Here is a 25,347-nt window from a genome sequence, read left to right on the forward strand (position 1 = left end):
GTTCGGCTTTTTGCGCTCTTTGGGTTAGCGCATGTGGGCGAAAACAGTTTACTTTCAACTCATAAGTGCAACTGGATGCGCACAAAAATCTTACTTCTAGCGCAGGTAAGGCTCGAGCAGGAGCGTTAAATAACGCTCTGCTCCTAATCTGACCAATAGTGTTTGAAAACACACAAAGTGAAAAAGAGCTTTTGTTTAAAAAATAAAACCTAATGAATAGAATGTTTTACACTTCACCTTTAAGGATGTTATTAAGAAAAACGCTAATGTTACAATACAAATAAATTAATTCACATTTCTAGCTAATTTTTCCTCACAGTCAAAATAAAAATCATGCAAAAAAAATGAATGGGAAACAAATATCAATTTATATTTAAACAAGTTTATTGACATTTTATTTCAATTTTGTTTGTTTTTTTGCAAAATAAAAAACATAAAATAAACACATAGATAAAGGCCATAGGCTGAATAAACCAAATGAACCAGCCACTTGGTTGAATAAATTGACATTAAGTTTACAACTGGATATTATTGCATATACCCCAGGTGCATTCATTTAGTTGTAACATTTTGGCAAGTTTGCAATCATAGCTTTGGTTGTGTAAAACAGACAACTGTTACTTATTCCAAAAGTCACAGCGGACAATGTATTGTGAGTCAATCCTGCATTTCAACGGATCATGCAATACTTTAAAAGGTATGTCATTAACTCCTTTAACTGCAAAAAAGGGTAGGTAAAGATCGCTACACAATGCATCCTTTTATTGCAGCCAAAGGTATAAACGTACCTGAAGCTTAGCTCCCTAATATTGTAATCTACCTTGTAACCCCATTAAGAAGAGTGCTACTTTAGTTGATTTTAATTGCTGGTATATATAACAGGGGATCCTGTTAATGTAGCACCCAAATACAGAGTGTCTGTGGCATTGCCAATAATAAACCCTGTCTAAATTACCTGAACAACAGTAAAAGTTATATGGCTTTCAAAAAAAGAAATGTATTGATCTACACCACGGGGTTTACATTGAGTATTTCTCAATATACCTCTTTTAAATCATACATGTGCCTTACAGGCTAAACACATCCTTTATTTAAGAAGCCATTACAGGAACCATTTACAAATCACACGGTAAAACCAAGTGATGTATAAAGTTCCACTTTTGCCCGTTTTTTTTGTTTTTGTTTTTTTAGCAATCACATAACTCCAAAAATGTTTTAAAAACTCTCCCACTTAAGTCCTAAGTAGATTTCTAAAGTATGAAGTGATTTGCCTAGGAAGCTTAGATCTTGTATAGATAATATTAAGATTGTTTAAATAATTAATACTGAGTCTTCACGCAGAACCCCATTTAAGAGGTGAATGAACCTGATATTTGAAAGAAATACCATAACACTGGAAGTATGTGCATGGGATCACATGAAAAGGTTCAAATCCACATTCTGCATATTTATTTATTTTAAATTTAATGCATTATCCACTGAGCTACACCATGAAATGTGTTCCTTAAAGGGACATTATCTCCACCCAAAAACCAATTCTCATAAGTAGACTGTAAGCCATTTATTTATTTATTTTAAAAAGGAAATGACCTTGTTATTTAGCTTCTGAACAGGATAGTTTTCCCTTTAGTTACACAGCAAGAATGGCAAACCTGTGGCACAAGTGCCCAAGGTGGTATAAATAGCAACAAAAAAAGTTCTTGGATTCATTGGCTGCATTTATAGGGCTTAAGTATAAAATGTAATTGTTGATATAATATGAATGGTCAGTGAGTGCCAGTGATTTTTGCTTGATGCAGCTTACTCTTTAGACATGTGTGTGGACAAAAGTAAACTTGAGGCACACTTAAAGGGACATTAAACCCAAAAAAATTATCTTTCATGATTCAGAGCACGTAATTTTAAACAACTTTTCAGTTTACTTCTATGATCTAATTTACACAATTATCTTTATATCCTTAGTTGAAAAGCATATCTAGGTAGGCTCAGGAGCAGCAATGCATTACTGGGAGCTGGCTGCACATAAATACCACTTTTCATTGGTTCAACCCATGTGCTCAATTAGCTCCCAGCAGTGCATAGCTGCTCCTTCAAAAAAGGATATGAAGGGTACAAAGCAAATTAGATAATAGAAGTCAACTGAAATGTTGTTTTAAAATCCCATGTCCTTTATAAATCATGAAAGATTTTTTTGGGGTATCGTCCTTTTTAGCCTATATGTCCTTTTGATAACCAGGGCAGTTTTTTGGTGATGGTAAAAACAACAAAGTGCTCCCCTTCTTAACAGCTGCATAATGAGGTCATTTTATACATGAACGTATATTCCAAATTGTTCTTTTTTTTAATTTAGTATGGTAGAGAACATGTCCCTTTAATTTTATCCTTGACAGTATCCAATTATAATACACTAACAGCTTGGAATATGAGACACTGCAGATCAGGTTATCTTATACAGACTACATGTGGAAGACGACTGCTTTATAAAGAGATGGTAGAGTGTGACAACGACATAATGTTTAAGTATTACGAGAGTAACAGACTTGTTATTTTCCATAAGTCAGGTCCATAGACAGTTTGCCCTGAATAACCATATGAAAAAGCCCTTCTAAAGCTTATATCGGAACATCTATCATCTACTGTTTCTCACATAAATTAGTATTTAAGATTGAAAAGAAGTATAAAAATATTTTCCAAAGAATTTGGAAACACAACACTGCTAGGTTCTAATACAATTTTACAGGATAAGTTTGATGTTTGACTACAGAAAAACAATATATATATTTTTTTTTTCGTTCTAAGAGAACCATTGATTATTTTTTCAGATAAATGACCATTTGTTTATGAAATTACTATAAATATGATGATTTTAGATGAGTTACAAACAGTTATATAGAAAGCTACAGGTGAAAACTGTGGCTTCTTAATAAAGGTTTAAAAGCAGGTTGTAGTTTTTGCATTGCTTTGCCATATTATTCGAAATAGTTTGGAACAAAAAACATTAAAAAAAGAGAAACACCTGAATTGGAGGAATTTCTTTTTCCCAAAACTATTTTTTTTTTAGACTAGTTAACATATACACGAGTTTGTCAAAAAGTGATTGTCTAGCTCTCCGTGTTTAAGGTTAGCTTGACACGATGTTCCTTGATATCAAAGTCCATAATACTTTGATTCCTACCCATAAAATACACAGTCCAAACAGAAATTAATTAAATGATGCCCTCTCTCTAACCTAAAGGGACACAGAGTATCTTAAAATGTATTATTATTATTTTTTTTAAATGCTCTTACAATAATTTGTCTTTTACTTTAGGCTAGATTACAAGTGGAGGGCAATGGATACCGCAGTATGCTTCCTTTTTTTTTTTTGCACAATATTGCGCAAAAAATAACGCACACTCTGGTATTCCACATATATTGTTAAATATTTTACCCAAGGCATCGTAACACAGTCAAAACTTGTAATGGATAGTGCATATTACCATGCTCATTGGCAAATCATTATTATTAATAATATAGCGCAGAATTACATTGAGAACTCAACTACTTGCACACTATAAGCTTAGCGCATCCTCAGCAGTAGATGTTAAAGGGACATGAAACCCAAAATATTTCTTCCCTGATTCAGATAGAGGATATCATTTTTAAAAAGTTTAGAGTTTATTTCTATTATCAGATTTGCTTTGCTCTCTTGTTGTTCTTTGTTGAATAGATATCTAGATAGGTAGCGTGCACATCTGGAGTACTATATGACAGGAAATAGTTACTCTGATGATAAAAGTAAATTAGAAAGTTGTTTAAAATGATATTCTCTATCAATCATGAAAGAAAAATGTGGGGTTTTAAATCACTTTAACGTGCAATAGAGTTATGAGTTACACATACTGCTGGGTGTGCAGAGACAACCATGTATTTTGTCTCTGGACAGTACATAATTAGTGCTGGTGAACAGCACTATTCATGTTCCCCTCTGCAACATGTGTATCTCATAACTATCCCGGAAAACATGGCTGAGGTAGCAACACTAACAATAGCACTAATATTTTGGCGCTCCACTTGCAATCCAGGCCTGCTTTTATACTACCCAATGCTTTGTCTCCCAGAAGTATGGGAGTTTTTCTTTACAGCATATTTAAGTATCATGACATGCTCTTCCTGTTTGTTTCAAAATCAGTTAAAAGTTTTTCTTTACCTTTTATCATGCAAAAAAACATTTGAATATATTTAAATGCTGCTTTTCCAACACATGATAATTTTTTTATTTTTTATTAAATGTCCCTTTAAGTATGAGGAAAGTGAGCATACTTCTGTTCGTTTGCTTATTGTTAATAAAGTTTTACCAACAAAGAGGCCTGAAATAGCCTAAAAGTAATAGAGATCCCTGTAGGTAGTGTTATTTTATCACCTGCGTATAGATTATGTAGTAATAGGTGATCACAATATCTGACTACATCCCAACGAGTTTAAGGTGTCACAAGCCTCACACTTGCTCGAAGTGAAATTGTGCTTTGATCTTAAAAAAAACGATAAATGCACACACGTGGATTTGAATCAGTGCTTGAAACCTATGAAACAGCTTTTTAACATTAAGACACAATATTTTACAAGTTTTTTTTTTTCAAGTCTGCAATGACTATCATTGCTCAGGCAAAGGCTGTTGAGGAATTCCAGAAGCACCACTTGCGCTTCGATCGATGCTTGTTAAGTGCAATGTCTTCTTTCTCTCTTTCCTTTCGTACCCTCTGATAATGGTCTTCCTCTTTAAGGTACCACACTGGCGGCCAGCGATGCCTTTCAAAGTATTCCTGATTTTCTGTCAGAACAGATCAAACAACTTATTAGCGATGTGGCGAAGGCGCTAAAATAACAGGTTACTTGATTTCTCCGCTGTGCATTTTGAAATAACAACATAAAATTGACTATTAACATTTAACGCCGTTAGGGCGTTGTATTACGTCCGAATTTTGCTGTGCTTTAGCGCAGAAGGACAAAATACAACGTCCTAACCACTTGGCTTTCCTGAAGCCACTGGCGCTTCCCTGATGGGATCGCGGTCTGGAGGGCATGCCTAGCATCATAGGAACGCCCCCCTGACACGATCCCATGATTGAAATATCGTGATAACTTGCAAGATTGCGAGATTTTAATTTGTTTACATCGGAACACTTGTTCCGATGTAGACAAGTTAACCCCGGCACAAAAGGGTTAAAGTGACATAAAACACTAAATAAATCATTCCTCGAATGATGAATTCAGAGCAAAGATTAGTCTGAGAATAATTTGTACATGTATTTTTAAAAATTATATTAGCTGTTTAACTATTGAAGAAGTTAATGGGTAATGTTAAAGGGACAGTCTACACTAAAATTGTTATTGTTTAAAAAGATAGATAATGCCTTTAGTACCCATTCCGAAAGCTTTGCACAACCAACATTATTAATATACTTTTTAACTTTAAACCTCAAAATTTCTGCCGGTTTCTAAGTCACTACAGACAGCCTCTTAATCACATGCTTTTTTATTATCTTTACACAACAGGAGACTGCTAGTTCATGTGAGCCATATAGATAACATTGTGTTCACGGCCGAGGAGTTATTTAAGAATTAGCACAACACAGTACTAAATGCCAGTCAATAGATAATAAATAAAAAGTCATGTAATCAGGGGGCTGCCAGAAGATGCTTAGATAGTTGGTAATCACAGAGGTAAAAGTGTATTAATATAACAGTGTTGGTTGTGCAAAACTGGGGAATGGGTAATAAAGGGATTATCTTTTAAAACAATATCAATTGTATTGTAGTCTGTCCCTTTAATATACAGAAAGCAGTGGACGCCGCCATATTGTAACTTAGGTTACCTTTTCTGCTATATATGATTTCTGATGATTGAGTGTGTGTGTGTGTGGTGTAGTGAAATCTAAAAAATGAAACATACCTGCAGATTTAGCTTTAATCTCCTTGCGGAACTTGGAGCAAACACAGTTGTAATTGGTGCAGATATGGTGCAAACACCAGGCTGCCAGCTGATGGGCATTGTGAAACTGAAAAATGATATAAAAGAGTATTAATAACATGCACAGACTATCAAAAAGCTTTTGAATTAGCAAAAGGACAAACACCACTTTAATTGCATAGAAACTGGTTCCGGAGCAGTACTTTAATTATGTGTTTAACCCCTTTGTGGGGGTTAAACACATAGCTTTCCCTAGTTATAAAATTATATGCTCTAACAAAATAGATAATTTAATTGTATCACTATAATGACCCTTTGAGTGAGTATACCATAATGCATTAATAATTTATAAATTTCATTGTAAGTTCCAAATTGTAGACCATGTACTATTTAAGTATCTCTACTAGTACATTTAGCCACCAATCAGCAAGCACTACCCAGGTGCTGAACAAAAAATGGGCCGGCCCTTAAGCTTTACATTCCTGCTTTTCAAATAAAGATACCAAGAAAACAAAGAAAAATCGATAATAGGTGTAAATTAGAAAGTTGCTTAAAAATTGCCTGCTCTATCTGAACCATGAAATAAAAAAATCAGTTTCATATCCCTTTAAAGGGACAGTAATAACCTTGAAATTTAACAATAGAATGTTTAGTAATGCATAGTAAAATAGCTTTGCAATACACAATTATTTATTTTGCCCTTTTTCATGTAATGTAGCTCTGATACTTAAAAGGACAGTCTAGTCCAAAATAAACTTTCATGATTCAGATAGAGAATGTAATTTTAAACAATTTTCCAATTTACTTTTATCACCAATTTTGCTTTGTTCTTTTGGTATTCTTAGTTGAAAGCTAAACCTAGGAGGTTCATGTGCTAATTTCTAAGCACTTGAAGTCCACCTCTTCTCTCAGGGCATTTTGACAGTTTTTCATCACTAGAGGGTGTTAGTTCATGTGTGTCATATAGATAACACTGTGCTCACGCACGTGAAGTTTCAGTGAGCCAGTTTTGATTGGTTAAAATGGATGTCTGTCAAAAGAACTGAAATAAGGGGGTAGTTTGCAGAGGCTTAGATAGAGGATAATCATGGAGGTAAAAAGTGCATCTATATAATGGTGTTGGTTATGCAAAACTAGGGTATGGGTAATAAAGGGATTATCTATCTTTTTAAACAATAACAATTCTGGTGTAGACTGTCCCTTTAAGTATTTTCTTATTCTCTGAACTAAAAAAAAACATCCTGCAGACTTAATCTGGGCTAACCTTGCTACATATCTCCCCCCTAATTGGCTTTAAAAGAAAAGAACTGCAAAATAAGGCATTTTATACTAATATGTCTGTGGCTAACCTTGTCACTAAGTTACTCAAAACAGTTAAATGTAAAGGACTTTTCGGCTCCAAACTGTGACTCTTACTTCTGTTTACACTACATTCAGTTTTGTTGGAGGTTGACACAGCATGAAATAAAAATAATAAAACTAACCTGTGCTAGTTCCAAGTATGTCAGCACTTCTTGATCAATATCCACGCCATTTACTGAAGCCCTGGTCAGCTCCTGCATAGCATGTTGTTCTGCAGAACAATGCAAATTCCTAAGTTAGTGGCATATAGGTTTAATATTCTTCTGCACACAAATGTATTTCTAGGCAGGCACTAGATATAAATATAAATTTAATTTATAAAGTCTCATTTTTTTCTGTTAAAGAATCACAAATTTTGGTAAGAGGTATTTTATATGACACAATCCAGAATGTACTTTGGAACTCAGGGGACAATTTAAAGGGCAATTAAATTACAGTAGAATTGGATAATCAACAAATGCATAATAAAAAGACAAAGCAATAACACAAATTTTAAAGTTACTTCCATTTTACCTGCCCCCTCTATCATGTGATGAAAGAGCAGCAATACACTACTGGGAGTTAGCTGATCACATCGAGTGAGCCAATGATAATAGTCATATGTGCAGCACGCAATCAGTGGCTAGCTCCAGCAGTGCATTGCTGCTCAAGCCTACCTAGGTATGCTTTTCAATGAAGGATACCTAAGAAAAACAAAGCAAATCAGATCAACTGCATGCTGAATCTAAATTGTGGAAGTTAAGGGACAGTCTAATTTAAAATTTTTACTGTTTAAAATGATAGATAATCTCTTTCGTACCCATTCCCAGTTTTGCATAAACAACACTGTTATAGTAATATACTTGTTACCTCTGATTACCTTGTATCTAAGCCCCTGCAGACTGCCCCCTATCTCAATGGTTTTCAAAAACTTGCATTTTAGCCAATTAGTGCTGGTTCATGCATAACTCCACAGGATTGAGCACAATGTTATCTATATGACAGACATTAACTAGCACTGTTTGGCTGTCAAAAGCTAATAAAATGTACTGAGACAAGAGGCAGCCTGCAGGGGCTTAGAAAGAGGCAGATATTTAGAAGTTTAGAGGTTATAACTTATATTAATATAACAATGCTGGTTGTGCAAAGCAGGGAAATGGGTAGTAAAGGCGTTATCTATCTTTTTAAACAATAACAAAAAATATCAAAGTAGACTTTCCCTTTAATTTTGACTTTACCGTCACTAACACTGTTTTTGTACCATTTTTATGTCTCCTTCAAAAGAGTAGAAATCCTAACATTGAGGCTCTCCAATATTTTGTATACGCTAAATGGGTTAATATATAATTGCGCTTTGAATGTTTAAAAAAAGGTTTCTTAAATATTGAGGGGGGATAGAAAGAATAAAAAATAAACAATAATTTGGCAATGATTTTAGTCTGGTATATATTATACTCATTAAATAAATGATGTTACTTTACTGATACTGCAATTGCTTTGAAACAGTTTTTTAATATTATTTTAATGTTTAGGTGCTACTCTATATAATTACATTTTTTTTTGTAAAGTAATTAAATAGGCGCCAAAGTGCAAACACTAAACCAATACACAAATGACAGACAACTTATAACACATAACTAGTAAACATATTATACATTTACACAATTTACAATCAAGTACTTCATATATTTTGAATTGTGCAATAAACCACAGTAAAATATTTTAGTGTCTAAACAGTTTCCTTAGCAACACAGCGGTGCTCTGAATTTTATACATTAAACAAGTTGTTTTATAACTACTGCAGTAAAAGAAAGTGCACTCTAGAACACAAATCATAAATTACAACAAAAATAAATTATATGTATTACAAAGAACTCATTATGCACCAGTTGATCTAAAAAAAAACAAAAAACGCTTAGAGCCACAGCACATAAATATTCCCATTACCTGTAGAAATGTATGTTTTCACTCAAAGATTACTCATAATACATTAAGCAATTCGTTCACAATTTAATTAATGTTATCATCTGAAATGTGAAACTAGTGCAAGGATTAATGTCCACTTACATTTAAGTTTAAAGAAAAGCATAGGAAATGTGACTATATATATATATATATATATATATATATATATATATATATATATATATATATATATATATATATATATATATATATGAGTTGTATTGGAAGGAATAGAACAAGCGCTGTAGGACCCCAGAAGAAAAGATCACTATTAATCTAAAAATTTTTTTTACACATACATATATACACATATATATATATATATATATATATATATATATACACACACACATACATATATATAATTATTTGTAATCTCGGATGTTGGACCCCTCCAACATAAATAAACAAATAATAAGATACCATAGTCTGCATAAAGACTGAAGACACAAATCCCATAATGAAAACAGCAGACTCTAGCCATACCCATATGGCTATATAAGTTTTTGACTAAGTTCCCTAAATGGCACCAAGGCCTGGAAAAGGTGCAATTTGGCATCAGAATTGTGGCTTAAAGAAACATTCAATTAAATGTTTAGTGTCTTTTTTAAAAGGATGATTTAGCTTTTTTTTTTTATTTAAATTGTATTATTATTTTTCAAAACATAACTAGCAACCGCTTACATAAAGCCAGGTGCCATACTCAGAAGATTCATAGCTTCAAAGTGCTAAGTATGCTCTTGCACACAAGCTACATTGACAGGCTCTGAAACTGGTACCTCGTATGTGCTATTGGTGCCAATCTGGGAGTTAAAATGGATGCTTCCAGCTCCTAAGCAAGATTTTACCTATGTGTTAACCTCTTTCCTGCACAAATGGCGCAAAACGTTCATGCTCAACCAAATGTACCCCTTTTCGCTTTATAAAATACCAATTTTAAATGCATAAGATCATTCCTGTCTTTATGCTAGGCCCAAATAGCCCTTTTATTTTAATTAAAAATATCTTTTAATGCTAAGAACGTATACATAATGTTTAAAACAATTTATGACCTTACCAGTAAGAGCAACTAGGTGTGGAAGGCAGAGTCTGTTTGCCAATGCTATTAGCTCAAGAGGGTCCATATCCGAACTGGATAACAACTGCTTAGTGTACAAGTAATCCAGCACAGCCTGCATTGAAGATTTGCTCACATTATGTAAAACAACCTGTAACAGAAAACAAAATACAATTTAAAAATAGCAACTTCTTATTTGGTGTTTAAGTTAATACATAAAACAATCAGTTGCATCATTTTGATGTTAAAATGTTCTAGTCTAGTCGGGTGAAGTACAACTGGAGTGGCTCAACAAACTGTTTTTTTGCCTTCAGTTAATTCTACGCTATTTAGTTATTTCCTGGAGACTGGAGTGCTGTTCAAAATATTGTTATATAAAAGTCATTCTGCATTATGGAAAAAAACCCAATAGAAATAGCTTCATCATCACTATATAAAAAGTACTTTATATCTCTATATTAGCCCCCCCCCCCCCCCCAAAAAAAAGAAGCTGTTTAAGGGTATGACACTCTAATAAAGAGACTTTAATACTTTTTATACAGAGGTGCTGCCTATTGCAATTTCTATATAAGGATGTTGGGGTATTTACAACCAGCACACTGATTGAATTGTTTGGAACTGATGCTGTGCTTCACCTGCTATTTTATTTAAAATCAGGGGTTTTCAAACTTGTCCTAAAGACTCCCTGACAGGACATATTTTCAGGATATCTGAATTGGAGACCAGGTGAAATCATCAGCTGACTAGTAAACATGGTTATTAATTTCCTCATAACCAATGTAATCCTGAAAATCTGGCCTGTTAGGGAGGCTGGAGGACAGGTTTGAAAACCCCTGATTTAAATTATGGAGAAAGAGTTAGTCATTTCTGGCAATGAAGGTGTTAAAACCATGCACAAACAAAATGCTATCTACTTTAATAAAAAAACGACAATTGGCAGCAAAAAAAAAAAAGTGTTTGACAGCAATTCAAACACATTTGTATATAAAAAAATACCTCATTATTTGCGCTTTCGACAAATGATCCTCCAAACATGGCCGCCATCCATTCACAACTACAAATAAGAAGTGGTTTATGGGCATTTATGCTCCCATCATCCAATTTAAAAGTGACATCTTACAGGGAAAAGAAAAAGAAAAAAGAAAGCAATAAGCAACTCATTAAGAAGAATTCTCAGAGAGTATTTTAGTATTTAAAGGGACATAGACTTGAAAATTAAACATTCACGATTCAGAAAGAGTATACAATTAAAATTAAAATAACATTTACTACTATTAGCAAATTTACTTCATGATATGCTTTGTTCTACCCAGAACCAATTTAATGAGCACACCACCTGGCTTATTTTACTGACCACTTGGCTAAAATGTAAGAAGATATTAAAGTGATAGTAAATCTGAGCGTTTAAAAACTTTCAGTGATGAGTTTGTTAAAAAAAAGGGTGCTAAACTTATCCTTTCTGTGCCGTGGCTCCTCGCTTGAAGGGACACTGAACCTAAATTTTTTCTTTCATGATTCAGATTGAGCATGCAATTTTAAGCAACATTCTAATTTACTCCTATTATCAAATTTTCTTAATTCTCTTGGTATTTTTATTTGAAAAGCAAGAATGTAAGTTTAGATGCCGGCCTATTTTTGGTGAACAACCTGGGTTGTTCTTGCTAATTGGTGGATAAATTCACCCACCATGGCTTCTTAGATTAGATTACTTTTTTTTCAAATAAAGATAGCAAGAGAAAGAAAGAAAAATTGATAATAGGAGTAAAATAGAAAGTTGCTTAAAATTGCATGCTTTATCTGAATCACAAAAGAAAAAAACTGGGTTCAGTGTCCCTTTAAGTCAGCGCTCCTTTCTCAATGAGGAGACATTTTCACCTCTAAACCTATAGCCATGCTAGTCACCTGACAGTGTTCTGTATGCTAGCGCGGCTATTGGTTTAGAAGTGGAAGCACCCTTTTTCCCTTTAAGTCGTTTATTTTTAGTGATGGTAAATCCTAGCGTTTCTTAAACACTCAGGTTTACCATCACTTTAAGCTAAAATGATCAAATATTACATTTTTCAATGTTTGTTGCACAAATAATCACTACATTAATTTATCTTAAATTATGCAATTAATTTGTGCTTTGGATAGCTTATGTAACATGTCTAAATAATAGAAAATGTTATAATACTGCCTCCAAGTGGCTACTTCATTTTGTCACCCAGCTGTCACCATAATGCAACCGCTGCTAGCCATACGACGTTAAAGACACATATACGCTCCTAAGCATACCTAATTTTAATATAATGTGTCTGGCTTAAACTTTTTTTTATAAATCCACATTTTATTTTATTTAGATCATTATTGAAAACTTAGAGAGATGCATCTTACGATTATTAAATGATTACAGATTTTCTGAGTTAAAGTGATTAATTCACATACTGACTATGACCTAGATTTCACAAAAATAGGAGGGTTTAATCTGCAGCACTCTAGATAGAAAAGAAACAAAACCTCATTTTCATAAGCCAGACTATTTTGTGTTACTTAACCTTTCTCAAAAATGTCTAGATTAAATTAAACGTTTATATCTGATTAAAAGGGACGTTAAACACATAACTGTGGCTTCATATTTGAGAAGCATTTTAAAATGAATGATGCAGCCTTTTTGTTGAGAAATTGTTGCGTCTCGGTCCCCCCAGAACAAAATAAACCTTTGTAACAATCATAACCCTGTACATAGGTATGAGGTATGAATGCAAATTGTTGTTCACATATATGCAGTAGAAGAAACATGATGATGAGGAGCCTACCCCTCTTCTCTTCCTTTAAAGGGAAATTAAAGTCAAAATAGACTGACATTTTAAGCGACTTTTCACTTCTATTATATTTTATCAAATGCAGTTACTTTGTTCCCTCTGTATCCTTTGTTGAAACAGTATACGGTACCTAGAAAAGATCAGTCGTAGCAGGTGATTGATGGCTACGAACATAGATCTCTTGTCATTGGATCACCAGATATGTTCAGGTAGGTCCCCAGTAGTGCATGGCTACTCTTTATCTGATTTTACCTATGTATTTAACACTTTTGCATGTGATAAACACAATAAAACGCATAGGAACATTTTCTTTTTGCATTTTTATGTCCCTTCATGGTAGTTTAGCATGGATTTTGTTCAGTTATTTGTAATTTATTAAACATTTATTTTTTAGAACAAACAGACCCAAATTAAAGGGACATTAAGCACCAGTCTCAATTATACATATCAAAGAGCAAGATATTACACAAACATTTTTGCATGAAAAATGTAAATCTAAAAGTGGGTATATTTTTATTTTGAAACAAACAAAAAGCGCACAACTAATGTGTGGGATAGGATCTCACTGGCTGACTATTTATTAACGGGATATGAAACAGAACTCCTTTAGTAAAAACAAATATTCTAAATCAAAGTAAACATAAAAAGAAACAGATTTTGTAAAAAAAACAGCAAACAAATTTCTTGAATGTTGCAAAATGAGCTCTGTGTAGCCACTGACCTTAGGTTGATGAGGGAGATGACGTTAGTTTGCATTCTGTCCTCTTCTAAGCATAGGCAAAACTGAATTTCAGTTTCTCTTGCATTCACTAACACTAAGCCAGCCTATGTTGCTCTAGAAGATTTATAACATCAAGCTAGATAAGCCTTCTCTCATAATACTACCTGGCTGGCAAAATGTTCTATGGAGCACATCAAATATACTTATATTTGTAAAGTTTATTTGTATCTTACAAAACTGACTATATGGAATAGTTGTTGCCACTAAAACTAACAGTATTATTCACACAAATTCTGCACATCCTCAGTCGTTCTAAATGGAAGATCAATAAATATTTGCAGCTCTGGCCCTCTTAAAGGGCAATTAAACTCTGCATTTCAATAATGAATAAAATGTCTCATCATTGAAAACAGAATTTATGTTTACCTGATAAATTACTTTCTCCAACGGTGTGTCCGGTCCACGGCGTCATCCTTACTTGTGGGATATTCTCTTCCCCAACAGGAAATGGCAAAGAGCCCAGCAAAGCTGGTCACATGATCCCTCCTAGGCTCCGCCTACCCCAGTCATTCGACCGACGTTAAGGAGGAATATTTGCATAGGAGAAACCATATGTTACCGTGGTGACTGTAGTTAAAGAAAATAAATTATCAGACCTGATTAAAAAAACCAGGGCGGGCCGTGGACCGGACACACCGTTGGAGAAAGTAATTTATCAGGTAAACATAAATTCTGTTTTCTCCAACATAGGTGTGTCCGGTCCACGGCGTCATCCTTACTTGTGGGAACCAATACCAAAGCTTTAGGACACGGATGAAGGGAGGGAGCAAATCAGGTCACCTAAATGGAAGGCACCACGGCTTGCAAAACCTTTCTCCCAAAAATAGCCTCAGAAGAAGCAAAAGTATCAAATTTGTAAAATTTAGAAAAAGTGTGCAGTGAAGACCAAGTCGCTGCCTTACATATCTGATCAACAGAAGCCTCGTTCTTGAAGGCCCATGTGGAAGCCACAGCCCTAGTGGAGTGAGCTGTGATTCTTTCAGGAGGCTGCCGTCCGGCAGTCTCATAAGCCAATCGGATAATGCTTTTAATCCAGAAGGAGAGAGAGGTAGAAGTTGCTTTTTGACCTCTCCGTTTACCAGAATAAACAACAAACAAAGACAAAGTTTGTCTGAAATCCTTAGTAGCTGCTAAGTAAAATTTGAGAGCACGAACTACATCCAAGTTGTGCAACAAACGTTCCTTCTTTGAAACTGGATTAGGACACAAAGAAGGCACAACTATCTCCTGGTTAATGTTTTTGTTAGAAACAACTTTTGGAAGAAAACCAGGTTTAGTATGCAAAACCACCTTATCTGCATGGAACACCAGATAAGGAGAAGAACACTGCAGAGCAGATAATTCTGAAACTCTTCTAGCAGAAGAAATTGCAACCAAAAACAAAACTTTCCAAGATAATAACTTAATATCAACGGAATGTAAGGGTTCAAACGGAACCCCCTAAAGAACTGAAAGAACTAGGTTGAGACTCCAAGGAGGAGTCAAAATTTTGTAAACAGGCTTGATTCTAACCAGAGCCTGAACAAAGGCTAGAACATCTGGCACAGCTGCCAGCTTTTTGTGAAGTAACACAGACAAGGCAGAAATCTGTCCCATCAAGGAACTTGCAGATAATCCTTTTTCCAATCCTTCTCGAAGGAAGGATAGACTCTTAGGAATCTTAACCTTGTCCCAAGGGAATCCTGCAGATTCACACCAACAGATATACCAAATTATGTGGTAATTTTTCTGGTTACAGGCTTTCAGGCCTGAACAAGAGTATTAATAACAGAATCTGAGAACCCTCGCTTTGATAAGATCAAGCGTTCAATCTCCAAGCAGTCAGCTGGAGTGGGTCGAACGGACCTAGAACAAGAAGGTCTCGTCTCAAAGGTAGCTTCCATGGTGGAGCCGATGACATATTCACCAGATCTGCATACCAAGTCCTGCGTGGCCACGCAGGAGCTATCAAAATCACCGACGCCCTCTCCTGATTGATCCTGGCTACCAGCCTGGGGATGAGAGGAAACGGCGGGAACACATAAGCTAGTTTGAAGGTCCAAGGTGCTACTAGTGCATCCACTAGAGCCGCCTTGGGATCCCTGGATCTGTACCCGTAGTAAGGAACTCTGAAGTTCTGACGAGAGGCCATCAGATCCATGTCTGGAATGCCCCACGGTTGAGTGACTTGGGCAAAGATTTCCGGATGGAGTTCCCACTCCCCCGGATGCAATGTCTGACGACTCAGAAAATCCGCTTCCCAATTTTCCACTCCTGGGATGTGGATAGCAGACAGGTGGCAGGAGTGAGACTCCGCCCATAGAATGATTTTGGTCACTTCTTCCATCGCTAGGGAACTCCTTGTTCCCCCCTGATGGTTGATGTATGAACTTGGCCCTCGCTAGCTGAGGCCAAGCTTTGAGAGCATTGAATATCGCTCTCAGTTCCAGAATATTTATCGGTAGAAGAGATTCTACCCGAGACCAAAGACCCTGAGCTTTCAGGGATCCCCAGACCGCGCCCCAGCCCATCAGACTGGCGTCGGTCGTGACAATGACCCACTCTGGTCTGCGGAAGGTCATCCCTTGTGACAGGTTGTCCAGGGACAGCCACCAACGGAATGAGTCTCTGGTCCTCTGATTTACTTGTATCTTCGGAGACAAGTCTGAATAGTCCCCATTCCACTGACTGAGCATGAACAGTTGTAATGGTCTTAGATGAATGCGCACAAAAGGAACTATGTCCATTGCCGCTACCATCAAACCTATCACTTCCATGCACTGCGCTATGGAAGGAAGAGGAACGGAATGAAGTATCCGACAAGAGTCTAGAAGTTTTGCTTTTCTGGCTTCTGTCAGAAAAATCCTCATTTCTAAGGAGTCTATTATAGTTCCCAAGAAGGGAACCCTCGTTGACGGAGATAGAGAACTCTTTTCCACGTTCACTTTCCATCCGTGAGATCTGAGAAAGGCCAGGACAATGTCCGTGTGAGCCTTTACTTGAGGAAGGGACGACGCTCGAATCAGAATGTCGTCCAAGTAAGGTACTACAGCAATGCCCCTTGGTCTTAGCACCGCCAGAAGGGACCCTAGTACCTATGAGAAAATCCTAGGAGCAGTGGCTAATCCGAAAGAAAACGCCACGAACTGGAAATGCTTGTCCAGGAATTCAAACCTTAGGAACCGATGATGTTCCTTGTGGATAGGAATATGTAGATACGCATCCTTGAAATCCACCTTGGTCATGAATTGACCTTCCTGGATGGAAGGAAGGAGTGTTCGAATGGTTTCCATCTTGAACGATGGAACCTTGAGAAACTTGTTCAAGATCTTGAGATCTAAGATTGGTCTGAACGTTCCCTCTTTTTTGGGAACTATGAACAGATTGGAGTAGAACCCCATCCCTTGTTCTCCTAATGGAACAGGATGAATCACTCCCATTTTTAGCAGGTCTTCTACCCAATGTAAGAATGCCTGTCTTCTTATGTGGTCTGAAGACAACTGAGACCTGTGGAACCTCCCCCTTGGAGGAAGCCCCTTGAACTCCAGAGAATAACCTTGGGAGACTATTTCTAGCGCCCAAGGATCCAGAACATCTCTTGCCCCAGCCTGAGCGAAGAGAGAGAGTCTGCCCCCCACCAGATCCGGTCCCGGATCGGGGGCCCGCATTTCATGCTGTCTTGGTAGCAGTGGCAGGTTTCCTGGCCTGCTTTCCTTTGTTCCAGCCTTGCATAGGTCTCCAGGCTGGATTGGCTTGAGAAGTATTACCTTCCTGCTTAGAGGACGTAGCCCTTGGGGCTGATCCGTTTCTGCGAAAGGGACGAAACTTAGGTTTATTTTTGGTCTTGAAAAGACCTATCCTGAGGAAGGGCGTGGCCCTTGCCCCCAGTGATATCAGAGATAATCTCTTTCAAGTCAGGGCCAAAGAGTGTTTTCCCCTTGAAAGGAATGTCAAGCAATTTGTTCTTGGAAGACGCATCCGCTGCCCAAGATTTTAACCAAAGCGCTCTGCGCCACAATAGCAAACCCAGAATTTTTTCGCCGCTAACCTAGCCAATTGCAAGGTGGCGTCTAGGGTGAAAGAATTAGCCAATTTAAGAGCACGAATTCTGTCCATAATCTCCTCATAAGAAGAAGAATTACTAATAATCGCCTTTCCTAGCTCATCAAACTAGAAACACGCGGCTGCAGTGACAGGGACAATGCATGCAATTGGTTGTAGAAGGGAACCTTGCTGAACAAACATCTTTAGCAGACCTTCTAATTTTTTATCCATAGGATCTTGGAAAGCACAACTATCTTCTATGGGTATAGTGGCGCGCTTGTGTAGAGTAGAAACCGCCCCCTCGACCTTGGGGACTGTCTGCCATCAGTCCTTTCTGGGGTCGACTATAGGAAAACAATTTTATAAATATGGGGGGAGGTACTAAAGGTATACCGGGCCTGTCCCATTCTTTACTAACAATGTACGCCACCCGCTTGGATATAGGAAAAGCTTCGGGGGGCCCCGGGGCCTCTAAGAACTTTTCCATTTTACATAGTGGTTCTGGAATGACCAGATAATCACAATCATCCAAATTGGATAACACCTCCTTAAGCAGAGCGCGGAGATGTTCCAACTTAAATTTAAAAGTAATCACATCAGGTTCAGCTTGTTGAGAAATGTTTCCTGAATCTGAAATTTCTCCCTCAGACAAAACCTCCCTGGCCCCCTCAGACTGGTGTAGGGGCCCTTCAGAAACCATATCATCAGCGTTCTCATGCTCTACAGAATTTTCTAAAACAGAGCAGTCGCGCTTTCACTGATAAGTGGGCATATTGGCTAAAATGTTTTTGATAGAATTATCCATTACAGCCGTTAAATGTTGCATAGTAAGGAGTATTGGCGCACTAGATGTACTAGGGGCCTCCTGTATGGGCAAGACTGGTGTAGACGAAGGAGGGGATGATGCAGTACCATGCTTACTCCCCTCACTTGAGGAATCATCTTGGGCATCATTTTTACTAAATTTTTTTTATGACATAAAATACATATAGTTAAATGAGAAGGAACCTTGGTTTCCCCACAGTCAGAACACAATCTATCTGGTAGTTCAGACATGTTAAACAGGCATAAACTTGATAACAAAGCACAAAAAACGTTTTAAAATAAAACCGTTACTGTCACTTTAAATTTTAAACTAAACACACTTTATTACTGCAATTGCGAAAAAGTATGAAGGAATTGTTCAAAATTCACCAAAATTTCACCACAGTGTCTTAAAGCCTTAAAAGTATTGCACACCAAATTTGGAAGCTTTAACCCTTAAAATAACGGAACCGGAGCCGTTTTTATATTTAACCCCTTTACAGTCCCTGGAATCTGCTTTGCTGAGACCCAACCAAGCCCAAAGGGGAATACGATACCAAATGATGCCTTCAGAAAGACTTTTCTATGTATCAGAGCTCCACACACATGCAGCTGCATGCCATGCTGTCCTCAAAAACAAGTGCGCCATACCGGCGCGAAAATGAGGCTCTGACTATGATTAGGGAAAGCCCCTAAAGAATAAGGTGTCAAAAACAGTGCCTGCCGATATAATCATATCAAAATACCCAGAATAAATGATTCCTCAAGGCTAAATATGTGTTAATAATGAATCGATTTAGCCCAGAAAAAGTCTACAGTCTTAATAAGCCCTTGTGAAGCCCTTATTTACTATCTTAATAAACATGGCTTACCGGATCCCATAGGGAAAATGACAGCTTCCAGCATTACATCGTCTTGTTAGAATGTGTCATACCTCAAGCAGTAAGAGACTGCACACTGTTCCCCCAACTGAAGTTAATTGCTCTCAACAGTCCTGTGTGGAACAGCCATGGATTTTAGTTACGGTGCTAAAATCATTTTCCTCATACAAACAGAAATCTTCATCTCTTTTCTGTTTCTGAGTAAATAGTACATACCAGCACTATTTTAAAATAACAAACTCTTGATTGAATAATAAAAACTACAGTTAAACACTAAAAAACTCTAAGCCATCTCCGTGGAGATGTTGCCTGTACAACGGCAAAGAGAATGACTGGGGTAGGCGGAGCCTAGGAGGGATCATGTGACCAGCTTTGCTGGGCTCTTTGCCATTTCCTGTTGGGGAAGAGAATATCCCACAAGTAAGGATGACGCCGTGGACCGGACACACCTATGTTGGAGAAAGTGAAACATTATTAAAATATACATTCATTTTGTTGTAAAATACACCTGAAATTTGTACTTGTTCGACTTTCTCACAGGGAGGATTGGGTTAATACTTTTAGCAAATTTATCTGTGAGCTTTTATTTACCCCCTCCTCCCTCACATTCTCTGTACTCATTTGCTCTTAATAAGGTGGATTGTCAGTTTTGCATCAACAATCATGATAGGACTTGGTAGTTTAGGTGAGACCCTTATTAAATGTTTGCACCACCTGGATGATTATACAGATTTTACCACCCAGCAACAATTTCAGCCACAAAATATTTGAAATGAGCCGATATTAACAATTTACAATGTTAATTGCTTAAATAATCATTAAATGCAGTTATGTTATGCAATTACTGTGTGCTTTGGATAGCAGAAATTTTATATTAGAATAGATCACACCGCTGCTTTTATCTGCACTTTGACCATTGACAAAGGTGTCAATATAGATAGACACTGAATCTGGCTTCCTTCAATAGTTGTGTGGCCTCACGAGCTGGATGGCAAAGAGGGAACGCAACGATTGGAGGAAGTCGAATTCGTCATCGATCTGCTAACTACAGTAGAAGCTGCAGGCGGAGGATCGCCGGTCTGCTTTCCATAAAGCAAAGGTAAGTCATTTAAAAAAGAAGTTTCTGCTTTTCTGTTATAGTCATAAATAAAAGTTAAGTTTTAACTTAACATGGTCACAAGAGATTAATATATGATTTACGCTGTGAATGCAACAGGTATATTCTTTCTCAGTTATTTACTGAAATCATCTCTTTAAGATGTTACAATATACTGCACCCCATCCTTCAAAAGACTATTTATAATTAATTAAGTACCTCTTTTTTATATAAGGAATACATTAAAGGGACACTGAACCCAAAAAAAATCTTTCATGATTCAGATAGAGCATGCAATTTTAAGCAACTTTCTAATTTACTCCTATTACCAATGTTTCTTCGTTCTCTTGCTATCTTTATATAAAAAATAAGGCATCTATGTTTTTTCTTGATTCAGTACTCTGGACAGCAGTTTTTGATTGGTGGATGAATTTATCCACCAATCAGCAAGGACAACCTAGGTAGTTCACCAAAAATGGGCCGGCATCTAAACTTACATTCTTGCATTTCAAATAAAGATACCAAGAGAATAAAGAACATTTGATAATAGGAGTACATTAGAAAGTTGCTTAAAATTTCATGCTCTCTCTGAATCCCAAAAGAAAAGAATTTGGGTTCAGTGTCCCTTTAACAAACAAAGTAGTGCTATTGGTTTCCTGTAGTATTAAGACTTGCATTTTAGACAGTCAGTGCAGACTCATGAGAAACTCCACGGGCATGGGCACAAGTTTTAGCTTTCAACAAAGAATACCAATAGAACAAAGGAAATTGGATGATAAAAGTAAATTATAAAAGTTGTTTAAAATTGCATCCCCTATCTGAATCATGAAAGTTTAAATTTTGACTAGACTGTCCCTTTAATCAAAACAATTTTAAAGTAGACTTAGATTCCATAGTTTACTCACCGGAAAAGGTTGCTTTGGAAAGGCATTCTTTAATTCGATTAGCTTTCCTGACATGGAATGCCTTGGTAATTTCCTGATTCATGAAGGCTTCTTTATTTGTAATGTTTTCCACCATCATCCGTAAATCAAAAACTTCTAGGATTTCTGCAATCTGTGCCACTCGCATTAAACCCTTCTCGTTTTCATCTAACTGTCCCGTGTAAAGAAAACGTAAAACAGTTTTGAATGGCCCATACTGTATAGAGGAATCCATTCGGACAACGGTTACTGAAGAAGTCCTGTTTGAAACTGGGTTGACCACAAGCTCTTGATGAATGCTATGAAAACCTTTACTCCAGGAGGACAAAGCTACACAGCCCTCCTCATTGAAGTCTGTTGTTAGTAAAGTATCATCACTTCTAGAAGTCCGAAGACAGGAATTTGATGGTTTCAAGGCAGCAATATCTGTGTCCTCATCTGTATCGAGGCTTAATGTCCTTGTTGGTAAGTTAGGCTTTTCTTTTTTGGAATACCGATCAACTGGATCTACTAATTCTTCATGTTCTGTTAAAAAAAGGTCATAAAATTTTGAAGAGGAGGTAGCAAGGTAAATTTTATGAGCAAAGATTTGTTTTTGGTCCTGAAGGACAAACATGACATCTGCACACAAAGGATTGTCCAGCAAATCACTAGCATCGTTCATGCTAGCTACAGGGGATTCGGGTATTTTTATAACTGGTGGTGGTGCTTTAGGAGGAAGGAATGGAGCTTGTAATAAAGGTTTCTGAACTTTCTTCAGATGAGATTTCCAGAACTGTAGGTGCCTGCGGGAAATTAAAGCTGCCCTGATTGCATTATCAAATACATCCTTAATTCCAAATTGGTCAAACACACTAGTTTCATAGTACGGAATTCCAAGCTCCTTTGCAACTTCCCTTCCTCTTTCTGGTGGTAAGATGTCCCCTCTTTTTATTGGCCTAAAAAAAAAAAAAAACATATATATAAAGCTATTAAAATGTTAATGTAACCACTTTAATAGGCAATGTGACACAAACAAGCTGTTGATAAATTAAATAATATTTAGAGATGTTCAAATAGCTATATGACATGAGATCAGCACTAAGAAAGTAAGTGTTTTTATTTTTATTTTGCAGAAACAGAACAAAAAATCTTCTTGAAATAAAATTTGAAGGGGTGTAAATAGACCACCAATATATTTTTTGATAGATTACATTTTTAGGGCAAATTTTTCCAATAAAAAATTGAGGTTAAAGAGAAAATTAAAGGGACAGTCAACACCAGAATTTATGTTTTAAAAGATAGATAATCCCTTAATTACCCATTCCCCAGTTTTGCATAACTAACAGTTATATTAATAAACTTTTTACCTCTGTGATTACCTTGTATCTAAGCCTCTGCAGACTGCCCCCTTATTTCAGTACTTTTGACAGACTTGCATTTTAGCCAATCAGTGCTCACTCCTCTGTAAATTTACGTGCATGAGCTCAATGTTATCTATATGAAACACATGAACTAACGCCCTCTAGTGGTGAAAAACTGTCAAATGCAGAGGCGGCCTTCAACGTCTAAGAAATTAGCATATGAACCTCCTAGGTTTAGCCATCAACTAAGAATACCAAGAGAACAAAGCCAAATTGGTGATAAAAGTAAATTGGAAAGTTGTTTAAAATTACATGCCCTATTTGAATCATGAAAGTTTTTTTTGGACTTGAGTGTCCCTTTAAGTCATAAGACGAGTAACCTCTACATAAAAGTTAAATAGTGCTTTAAAATACTATCTTTCTTTCTTAAAGGGACATAAAAGTCAAAATGTTTTCTTTCATGAATCAGACAAAGCTTACAATTTTAAACAACTTTCCAAATCACTTCTATTATAAAATGTGCTTAATTCTTGTGGTGTTCTTTACTGAAGGAGCAGCAGTGCACTACTGGGAGATAGCTGAAGAAATCTAGCAACCCAATAACAAGAGACAAATGTGTGTAATCACCAATAACCAGCTAGCTTGCAGTGGTGTAGGATATGTACATATGCGTTTTCAGCAAAGGATGCTAAGAGAACAAAGCAAATTTGAGAACAGAAATGAATTTAAATGTGCCTAAAATTACATGTTCTATGTCAGGGGTGTCCAAACTTTTTTGGAAGAGTGCCAGATTTCATGAAGTGAACATGTGCGAGGGCCGACCATTTTGCCTGACATTCTTTGAACCATTTTAAAATAAATGCAAAATAACTATTTTATGCAAAGTTTATTGAAAACGGCATACTTTTACATTTTGTGACTTGGATGACAAATCTAAACAGGTGTTAAATCACTCTGCCTTTAATATAAAAAAACAGGAAGCTGAAATATGTCAGGAACATTGTAAAGTACATTACGCAAACTAATAAAGGTTGTCTGTCAACTTTTAAGTTCAGAAAATGTGAACAGGAACATAACACCAAGTTTACATGTGTACATTGAATTCCTTATCAACAGCCACAGTCTCTTGGCATATCAGACAAACACAGTGATTCTGTATTTCAGTGAAAAAATATTCAATTTTCCACCTGTCCTGGAAGCGGCGTCCCTCACTGTCAACTTTTCTTTTCTTATTTATAGTTGCCATTATTAAAATTGGATACAGTCCAGTATTATATAACTATGTGTATGTAATTATAGATCTCTTATGCATGCAACCAAATATGCAACTGTGAATACTACTCTCCTCAGAGTCCCACTAATGCGGTTAAAGTACACAGGGTAGGTATGTGAATGTTCATAACGTTTCTCCCAAGAAAAAGCTGTGTATGCTGTGCCTTTTACGTTTTTACATTGGATGACATGTCATAAATTGAACTTTTTATACCTTGAAATATCTCCTTGCTTATTCCTGTGAGAAGTTTTGGTGCTATTATGAAAATTGGCCAGATTCCTATGTGTCTGAGATCTCGCGAGATTTGGGCTTTCCCCTTCTTCCTGTGCCGGCTAAAGACGTCAAACCAGAGATCTCAGGAGTCCTGAGCGGCGCTCGGGGACTCACTGAGCGGCTCTCTGGGACTTAACTGAGCGGCGGTCGGGGACTCACTGGGGGGCCGTATAATGTATATTTGTAAAATTATCTGTGGGGCCATATCAGTCCGGTACTCGTGCCGCAATTGCCCCGCGGGCCGGACTTTGGACATGCCTGTTCTATGTGAACAGGCAAGTTTAATTTTGACTTTCCTATCGCTTTGGATATTAACACTTTATAAAGCTATAAATCACAAGAAAATCAGCCATGAATATAGCCTAGGTAGTACTTTAAAAAGCATTTGCTTCCTTGGTACATCAAGCAAAATTAATGACATAAGCTAAATGGACATTAAAGGAACAGTAAAGTCAAAAATTAGAAAAACGTTCATAATTCAGATAGATGTGATTTTAAACAACTTTGCAGTTTAATTCTATCATATAATTTGCTTTGTACTCTTTATGATGTTCTTTGTTGCAAAACATTCCTAAGTAAACTCTTGAGCAGCAATGCATTACTGGGAGCTAGTTGCTGATTGGTGGCTGCACAAATATGCCTGTTGTCATTGGCTCACCTGATTTATTCAGTTAGCTCGCAGTAGTGTATTGCTGCTCCTTCCACAAAGGATATCAAGAGAATGAAGCAAATTTGATTTAAAAAAAAATATATATAGAATAGTTACCTGGCTAATGGTCGCCGTGCCCGATTGACTGCCTCAAGATCAGCATACCGCAGGTCCAGTTGGCAGCCGA

The 25,347-nt window shown here is 36.6% G+C and overlaps 1 protein-coding gene across 4 annotated transcripts in view; it reads right to left on the minus strand.

The window, feature by feature from the left end:
* Positions 1–366: 366 nt before the first annotated feature.
* The window catches only part of RHOBTB1 (Rho related BTB domain containing 1), a 178,427-nt gene continuing 153,446 nt past the window's right edge, over positions 367–25,347 (minus strand). For all 4 annotated transcript variants that reach the window (XM_053692254.1, XM_053692252.1, XM_053692255.1 and 1 more), the window contains 7 exons: positions 25,278–25,347; positions 21,605–22,560; positions 11,310–11,428; positions 10,314–10,464; positions 7,435–7,523; positions 5,933–6,038; positions 367–4,810 (listed from right to left, as the gene is read on the minus strand). The exon at positions 25,278–25,347 is cut by the window's right edge and continues 116 nt beyond it. In XM_053692254.1, coding sequence (XP_053548229.1) covers positions 4,641–4,810; positions 5,933–6,038; positions 7,435–7,523; positions 10,314–10,464; positions 11,310–11,428; positions 21,605–22,560; positions 25,278–25,347 — 1,661 coding nt within the window. In that variant the 3' untranslated portion in view covers positions 367–4,640. The remainder of the gene's footprint in view (positions 4,811–5,932; positions 6,039–7,434; positions 7,524–10,313; positions 10,465–11,309; positions 11,429–21,604; positions 22,561–25,277) is intronic.

Source organism: Bombina bombina, chromosome 9 (genome assembly GCF_027579735.1).
Source record: "Bombina bombina isolate aBomBom1 chromosome 9, aBomBom1.pri, whole genome shotgun sequence".
Classification (NCBI taxonomy): Eukaryota; Metazoa; Chordata; class Amphibia; order Anura; family Bombinatoridae; genus Bombina; species Bombina bombina.